The following is a 9,074-nucleotide window of genomic DNA, read 5'->3' as shown; positions in this document are numbered from 1 at the left end:
GTCTGCCTAACCTTTCCTCACAAGACAACTCACTCATTCCAGGTTAATCTAGTAAACCTCCTCTGAACCTCTTCCAACGCATTTACATCCTTAAATAAGGAGGCCAACGCTGCAAATTGGGGGAGCAATTTTCCGACCTCGCCACGCACGGCGCAGATTGCACTGATCCCAGAAAATAGTGTGTGGCCTAAAAATCTGCTTCGTTCCTGGTGAGAAACAGTTTGCAATTGTCTCGGTCCCTTTACAATGGTGCAACCGGATCGCACCCCTTAGGCCGATTTAGTATATTTAAAGTAGCATTTAAATATGCGTAGCCCATTTGACATTGGATTCTCCCAGCTCCTGGGATCTTCTGAACTTTGGGTACGGCGCAAGAACCATTGCTGGTCTAGTGGAGTTCAGGCACGATGTCCACACTGGGAGGCTCGGAGGCCAATTTCTTGCAGAAATCCTTGCTATCCATTTTACATTGCTGGTTAGCTTCCTATCATACTCTCCTGATTAATCTTTTAGTCATTCTATGCCATTGTTTATATTCTGACCTGCTACTCATCTCTGTGCTGGTGCATATGCTTTTTCCTGATGTTTTGATGCTTTCCTTAACTTTAGTTAACCACAGATGTTGGGTCCTTCCCTTAAGAATGTTTCTTTACAGTAGGAATATACTCATGCTGGGTATTCTTAAACATCCCCTTAAATGTCTGCCACTGCTTCCCGGGTGATCTATCCTCTTGTACCCCAGCTCACTTCAGCTTGCGCATCTTTCATGCCCACATACTTGTCCTTAATTAATTTAATATAACCTGGTTGATTCCAGAACATGCTGCTCGATGAAACTATCTCAAAAGCATTCGATGAACTGATCATCCAGGTTATTGCCGCCAGTCTGATTTTTCCAATTTACATGTAGATTAAGATCATCCATTATTATCGTCCCTTTATCACAATGTTTTTTCTTGTATACCTTTCGGTTATTGTTAGGGGACCTGTAAACAATTTCCATTGGTGACTTCTTTCCCCACAAAACAGGACCCATTTCTGACATATCAGTCTTTGAGCCACCCGTTCATTTTCCAAATTGATTTGCTCTCTGCTAATTTGCACATGGCTCAGATTAGAATCATAGAATCCCTATGGTGCTGAAGGAAGCCATTCGGCCCATTGAACCTGCACCGACAACAATTTCACCCAGGCCCCACCCCCCTAACTCCACATCTTTACCCTGCTAATCCCTCTGAGACTAAGGGGCAATTTAGCATGGCCAATCAACCTAACCTGCACATCTTTGGACTGTGGGAGGAAACCAGAGCACCCAGAGGAAACCCATGCACAGGGAGAACGTGCAAACTCCACACAGACAGTGACCCAAGGCTGGAATTGAACCCGAGTCCCTGGCGCTGTGAGGCAGTAGTGCTAACCACTGTGCCAGAGGTTACCTTTGAGGTTCTGCTTCTTAATTCGGTGCGTAGCTCTTTAATGCTGACTATGCGGAGCCTCTTTCCTTGTCCTGCCCATGTAGTTGGTGCCTACGTGGACCACAACAATGGGATCCTCCCCACTCCCACTGAAAGTTCCTCTCCTGCTCTGAACAAATGTCCCGAAACCTAGCACCAGGCAGGCACTACAGCTATGATGGAGCGGATATGTATGAACAGCTTAGGAAATGGGTACTGTACATGGTCAGACACCACTTCTGTTGAGATTGCCACACTGGACCAATCAGGTGAAGTCCTTTGAGGGCAGCACAACCATGAGCCGTTATCCACAGAACAGGGATACGAGAATAGATCAGATGTACAGAAATCATCTATTAACTGAGCATTCCTTTTTTTTTTCAATTTTTATTTAACATTCACTTTGTACATGAATACTGTACAGAGTGTACATATTGTACAGCAGTAAAACGGTGAGAAATCATACAATCAGAACAAAGTATGTGCAGCTTAATGTACATCACAAGGCTTACTAGAGAAATACATTACACAAAATAGGAAACATATTTAAAACCCTCCATAAGGTGCAGTTAAGAGTCTACCATCGGGACACCTTAAACAGAAAATGACTACTCAGAATTAAGCTTTTAAACACGATATATGTTTGGATATCTATATGCCAGGAGTGATAATGTTGTGGAAATCATTAGCAGGAGGAGGTATAGGAAACTGAAATTAACAGTACTGTATAAGAGTCACTGACCTGTTCCTTACACAATTTAATGGTAAAGTTGGTTTAATTCTCGCACCTTTCAGGCTCTTGATAACTTCTCAAGGCCAGTTCTCCAAAGGTTCAATATAAAGCGTTGAAGAAAAGTATTCTATGGAACAATGTATTCATGCGAACAACTCGCTGTTGATTTTTTTGTTTGAAAAAAAGGGGATTACTTCCCCTTTTATTTGTTTAAAAAAACAGCAGTCCGACAGTCTGTGTTTGGCAATTTTCAGTGTGAATACAGGCACAAAACCAAAGAAATAGTCGTAATAGCCAACAGCAATTAGACTTCAGTTTGTAAAATGAGCATCATCCATAATATAAATGTCTCCTTTTCCCTACACGGTAATGATTGGCCTCTTAATAAACTAATAATTGCAAATGATTTTCAAAGTCGGTAGCACAAACATTTTGCAAATACACATCAACACACGTGTGACAAAATTGGTTACTATTTTGGGTATAGATTATTTATCTGAACAATTCTGATGCACCTCCACCATAGCTATACCAATCCCGCGTATTTTCCCCTCATTTCAAGTTTTCAGCACTTCATTTTATCCTTTATACTCATCCACCAGTTACTGAAATGAACAGATATCAAGCTTAGAGATCTCAAGAGTTGCAATGTTGTGCTCAGTTAATTGGGGTATTTAACTTGTACCCCATTCACTGATGGAAAGTCAGGGAGATAGTCAAACTTCCAGATGTCACCTCTAATTTATCTGTAGATTCTCAGTCTGAAACTGAAGACAGATCCTTTAAAAATCTCAACCCTTCAGATATCAGTGTTGAACCGAAGCAGATGGTTCACCACAGTCCTAGACGCGATCCTTTTATTGAATTAGCTGCTCTCAACTAAAGCAGTATTTAGGAACTAACACTGGCTTCAGCTTCCCGGGAAGATGGAAGCTGAGAAAATGGCCAGGAATGAGTGACGTCATCCAGTGATCCCTGTTGGCCATGTACGGTAAGAGATCAGGTGAGATCAAGATGGAGCACGGCTGGAACAGCTGAACAGACACTTGTTGTTTTGGAAGAATGACTGTTTGGATGAAGTATCCAAAATGACACCAAAATCTGTGGAACTATACCCTTGTGTAAATCACAGCTTACACTACTTGGCTTGCATGGGGAGTGGGGGGGGGGGGCGGAATGTGCCAAGAAAGGACTGGGAGGGAGTGGGCAGAGTTATTCATATTTTTAAAATCTCTCTGAAAATATACTTTGTTTAGTGGACAAGTGGGAAACATATAACAGAGTTTCAAACATCTTTTTAAAAATGATCAGTGTCAGTTTTATTGAATACCTTACTTTTCTAACTTAAATATTCAAAATATTAGATCAAAGAGGTTTGAGAATTCCTCCTTTTCCCTCGTACATCTATTTAGACATAGAGTCCTGATGGCTCAGTGGATAAGTAGCCACACGGTTGAGTGGCACTGTTTTAAATTTTCTTAAAAAAAGAAATAATCAGAATTGCAACACAGGATTCATTCACATTTTCTCTCGAGCCATTTTCTTTCAACTGCTAATTCTATAGGAAGAAAAATAATGCTTTGGTTTCCAGACGGACCCAATAATTCAAGCCTCACTAGGCAGATGTTTGAAGTATTTCACGAATACAGCTTTCAGGATATTCAAAAGTAGTCTGCTTCATTAACAAAAGAAGTTCCCAATGTCAACGTTTGCTCCTGTACGTTTCTTTCCCCCCAAAGTTGCGCACTAATGACAGGATAATTCCGTCTACAAATCTTTTTATCGCAACCTTTTCACCCCCAGTGTTGCCTTAACTAAGTTACTGTGATGTGGGTGACCAGGTTGCTGCAGATGTATCAAACTCTGCCCAGAAAATTAACATGAACAACATCTTTACAAAGCCAAATCTGGACTTAAAAGAAAACCCAGGACAAACCACAAAGGTGTAAGGATAAGGAGACTGAGCCAACCTGCTTTCTGGGACTGGGAAGAATATCTGTGCGCATATTCAATAACATTCCTTTAACGCCACTGTATTTTAAAAGCCATCTCTGAATATATATGATGAAACCCAACTTTTTTTTGTGAGCTGCATCTCACTGGGGCCAGGTCGCTTAGAAGCTTGTCTCCAGACGGATGAATCACAAGTATGCTGGCCAATCATGAAGAAAAAAGTTTCAGTCTAATGCCTGGCCGGCTTTCTTTTGTGCAGAGTGCTGCAAGAATTCACAATCCTGTAATAAGTTATCCAATTTGAATGCATTTTTAACAAATACACAAAATGGTGCATTTCCACTCACAAGATTAAACGGAAGGAAAATGGCCAGCCCAATACCAAAACCAATTGGACTAATTGTTATTCACGGAAAGGGTGTCATTTTTTAAAGTAAAAGCAATTTTCGAGGAGGAAGGGACATGCAATTTATTAATGCACTAGGTCTAAGTTTATGAATCATACAAAAGGCTCGCTCCCCACAGACATCAGCACTTCAGAGTTAATAACCATAACAGAGAATTGGATGAAATGTCCCAGAACTCTATTAAAATGAGTTGTACTTCACTACGTGTAGACAAATAAGAACTTGATTTCTTTTTAAATCAATGTGATACAGCCGAATCTGGAGAAGCGAATGCCCCCGCTGTACAACCCCCCCAGAGATGCGAGATTTCCTAACCTGAAGCTTCGCGGACACAAGTTACTGGCTGATGGAGGGGAGACTTGATGTGGAACCATCCTTTCCATTCCTGCACACTGCAGTCCAACTGATCAGGGTTTTTAAACGCAGGGCGCCCTGTGTTTCGCAAATCATTGCACATTTACTGAAGTGTTTGTTCGTTAAAAAGGGGCTCAGTTTGAATACGTTTTTTTTTTCTCCCTCAAGACCTGGACATTACTTCAATTCTCAAAGTCAATCGACCATGCGACATTCGTGGAGGTGAGCGTTTACTCTGAAGCAGATTTATCTTCCTTCCTACTTCCGCATAACCAAATAATTGCATAAAAAACACACACACATAAAACATACAATGGGCCCATTAAAAAAAAAATACAATTTAAAATTTATCATCCGCTCTTCATCTCATTCTCAGCAAACTGCTTTGCCTCAGAGACTGTTCGACATGTTTCAAGCCTTGGCCTCTCTGCAATTAGAATCTGCAGTCTGTGGCAACTTGCCTTGTGTGTAGTGCCTCTCCCAGTCTGCCTGTTACTTAAGAACCTGCCTGCGAAGGTGCGGTTAAGTTTGACAAGCAGCTGAGACTCTTTATAGTACTGGGTACTCGTTTATCAAAAGGTGCCTTGGCTCAAAACGTTTTGTGGTTAAAGGTCACAATCCTATCTCCGTGACTGGAATGGGTTAGCATCCCAGAAACAACTCACCCAAACTGCTAACGAGGTGAGCATGACAGAGATTCTTCCCTTGGATGGGAAGCCCTGGGAGATCTTGGCAACGCATCACGTCAAAAATGTGGTTTATTTTGGGCAAATGAACATAATGTTTGCGGAATGCTATATCTTGGGTTTAACTATGAGGGGTTTCATGTTTCCTGTCCTGGTAATATTACTGTTGCACTTGTACTTCACTATGTGTAGACATACACTAAGCACATGCAGGCAGAATAGTTAGGTTATAAATACAGACGACTTCCTTAAAATGTCAGTGGAGCACTTCAAGGCTTCCAGGACTCGAGGTGATTTTTTTTTCCAGACGATCTTTACGAAATGCAATTGTACTGGTTTGGAAAATTCTTAAATCGATGAGCTTAAAACGATGGTAAGCTTCCTGCAAGTCCAGCTGTAAAGCTCAAGTTGCGACAAAACATGCCTTTATCCAAACCATTTCCCTCTCCTTTCCCCGTTCCCTATCAGCAGCGAGTTGAAGCTAGCACCTGTAACCGTCAGTAGCAAATGCTCCATTCACCAGCCAGGTTGGTAACCGGGAAGGGCATAATAATTGGACTGTGCAGAGAGGCTGACGAAGCGAGCCACTCCGGCAGTCATTTAACAATTGGTCATTCTGGGTGAAGAGAAGCACAGAAAAATCCACCGCTTCAAGTACGAGTTCTATTTTTGCTTGAACGAAAAGGGGATTTTTTTTTTCCCCCCCTGTGTTTTGGAAGGAAATACTCTCACCTACAGAACAGCTCAGAGGCCTTTATTTACATAACTGAAGATCATTAGCGCGAGGGACTGCATACTTCAAAATGAGGTAATCCTTTTTTTTATTTTTAATTAATATTATAAAAACAAAGCATTAATAAGGTCAGCTTCACATTCTGTGACGACAGCATCTTTCTTCAACAAAAACATAAAATTACATGAATACAAGAGGTATTCAACTGAAACATGGAAGTTTGTCCTCTAAATAGATTAAACACAGGGAAACAGGGGTATTTATTTATTTCTGCTCGAGTTACATCCAGTGAAATTGAACAAAAAGTTGTGCATTAGCCAAATTGGAAGAAAAAATTCCCGGGACCAGAAGCTGAAAAGAGAAAGAGAAAGATCCATTAACATTGACAAGTAGACGCCGTGCGAACCGCTGCTTTATCTGGTCACAGGGTAAAGTCCATGTATTTAAAGTGAATATTCCCTCGATAAGCAAGGAGGCCCCTTTTGCGCACAAGTTAGATTGCAAAGGGCCGTGATGGATTGCACAGTAAGTTTAATATTATTGGAAGGCTGCTGGAGCGACAGGGTTACTTGAATATCAAAGGCTGGCTGTGGTGAGTAACTCCGACCCCACTACCCCTGATGGTTCAAGTCCCACCACAGTTAGAACTCGCCCATTCTTCAACCAGGACACTGGACCGAAGTCCCGCTTGCCTCTGCTGGGAAGGCAATAGGGTTGGAATGCTGGGAGAATGAGATCAAACAAGCCAAATGGTTGCCTTCATCTACCTAAAAATAGATGCCCACCATTTTGCTGAAAATTACCCTGTGGGTTACAAACGGTTCCAGCTGAAGTTTGCATGTAAGCTGGCAGAGGAATGTGGTCTCACTATTTATTCATGCCCCGTGTCACCAATCCAATCCCAATTCTCAATTCCAGACTGGAGTGTTTGCCAGCTTCAGAACACTGGAAGCCTTGCCCCTACCCACTGGTTGAGGTGAGGAAACTCTTAAAGTGCAATTTTCTTTTAATTAAAAGTTAACAGTTGTGCATCTTGTATCTATCAAATGTGCCAAATACGTAAAACTTACCTTCAAAACTGAAGCCACCTGGGCTACCGAAAAATGCCTTGAAAATATTATTAGCATCAAAATCTGTAACACAAAAATATACATTTAACATTAATAAAAGAATCACAAGCTGCAGACTGCAAGTAAAACAAATCTAAACTTTCTATTTTGCATCCTTTTTTCAGTTTTGTCCCACAATGAAATATAGGTGCTGAGGACATTAGGGCTGCCCACATATGGACTATCTGAACTAAACCTGACACCTGAGAGTCCACGTACAGGTTTCCAGTAGGAGTCACCCAAATAAAAAATCTGGGGCAGCAACGCTATCTGAGTTCTCAACTGAAACCTCAGCTGAAATGGCTCTAATAACACAGATAAGGTGCTTCTAGCTCAGCACCGGAGTGCATTTATCATTAACTTACAAGTGACTTTGAATAGGTAGGTAGCTCTGAATTAGAAATTTGCAGACTGACAACCTGTGTAGAAAAGTCTGTTCAAAGCTGTACAAAAGCAGCGGCACGCTAGCACAGCGGTTAGCACTGCTGCTTCACAGCGCCAGGGTCCCAGGTTCAATTCCTGGCTTGGGTCACTGTGAGGAGTTTGCATGTTCTCCCCGTGTCTGCGTGGGTTTCCTCCGGGTGCTCCAGTTTCCTCCCACATTCTGAAAGACATGCTGGTTAGGTGCACTGACCCAAACAGGCACCGGAGTGTGGCGACTAGGGGAATTTCACAGTAATTTTATTGCAATGTTAATATAAGCCTTACTTGTGATAATAAATAAACTTTTAAACAAATGATGCTGGTTAAAGCGTTGAATGCTGAACGCCAACCGCCAGTTTTGCCAAGAGGAGAACTTACCACCAGAGTTCATGCCATCGTCATCCAGATCCTGACCACTATCATAACGTGCTTTCTTTTTTGGGTCTGACAGGATACTAAAAGCTTCTCCCACTTCTTTAAATTTCTTTTCTTCTTCTTTCTGTACCTCTGGACTGGCGCTACTATGTCGATCTGCGCACAGAGGTAAAGAGACCAGTTAGCAGTGAAATGCGTTGCTTTTTGCAATTTTAAGATTGAATTCTCAAATGTGTAACCTTCATGATTAACTCACCTCCTGACTCCCCAAAGCCTGTCCACCATCTACAAGGCAGACGTATGGTGGCACAGTCTCTGCTCGCCTAGATAAGTGCTGCTCTGCTACAACAATACTCAACAAGCTCTACACCATCAAGGGCAAAGCAGCCCACTTGACTGGCACCTCATTCGCCACTTTAAACGTACACTCCCTCCACCATCGACACACACTGATAGCAGTGTGCACCAGTCTATAAGATGCAATAAGCAACTCACCAAGGCTCCTTCGATGGCACCTTTCAAACCCATGACCCCTACCACATAGAAGGACAAAAATCGGCAGATACGTGGAAACACCACCACTTGCAAGTTCCCCTCCAAGTCTCACGCCATCCTGACTTGGAAATATATCGCCGTTCCATCACTGTCGCTGGGCTAAATCCTGGAATTCTCTTCCTGGCAGCACTGTAGGTGTACCTACAACACGTGGACTGCAGCGATTCAAGGTGGTGGCTCACTACCACTTTCTCAAGGGTAATTAGGGACAGGTGGTAAATGCTGGCCTAACCAGTGACACCCGCATCCAGTAAAAGAATAAATAAAAAATACGCACATGTTCCTGGACACT

General features: G+C 42.2%; 1 protein-coding gene across 2 annotated transcripts in view; it reads right to left on the bottom strand.

The window, feature by feature from the left end:
- Nucleotides 1-6,569: 6,569 nt before the first annotated feature.
- The window catches only part of dnajc7 (DnaJ (Hsp40) homolog, subfamily C, member 7), a 57,982-nt gene continuing 55,477 nt past the window's right edge, over nucleotides 6,570-9,074 (bottom strand). For both annotated transcript variants that reach the window (XM_078224069.1, XM_078224070.1), the window contains exons 12-14: nucleotides 8,231-8,383; nucleotides 7,391-7,453; nucleotides 6,570-6,671 (exon numbers count right to left, since the gene is read on the bottom strand). In XM_078224069.1, coding sequence (XP_078080195.1) covers nucleotides 6,634-6,671; nucleotides 7,391-7,453; nucleotides 8,231-8,383 — 254 coding nt within the window. In that variant the 3' untranslated portion in view covers nucleotides 6,570-6,633. The remainder of the gene's footprint in view (nucleotides 6,672-7,390; nucleotides 7,454-8,230; nucleotides 8,384-9,074) is intronic.

The sequence above is a fragment of the Mustelus asterias genome, chromosome 11 (assembly GCF_964213995.1).
Source record: "Mustelus asterias chromosome 11, sMusAst1.hap1.1, whole genome shotgun sequence".
Taxonomy (NCBI): domain Eukaryota; kingdom Metazoa; phylum Chordata; class Chondrichthyes; order Carcharhiniformes; family Triakidae; genus Mustelus; species Mustelus asterias.
This window is presented reverse-complemented; position numbering and strand designations above follow the sequence as displayed.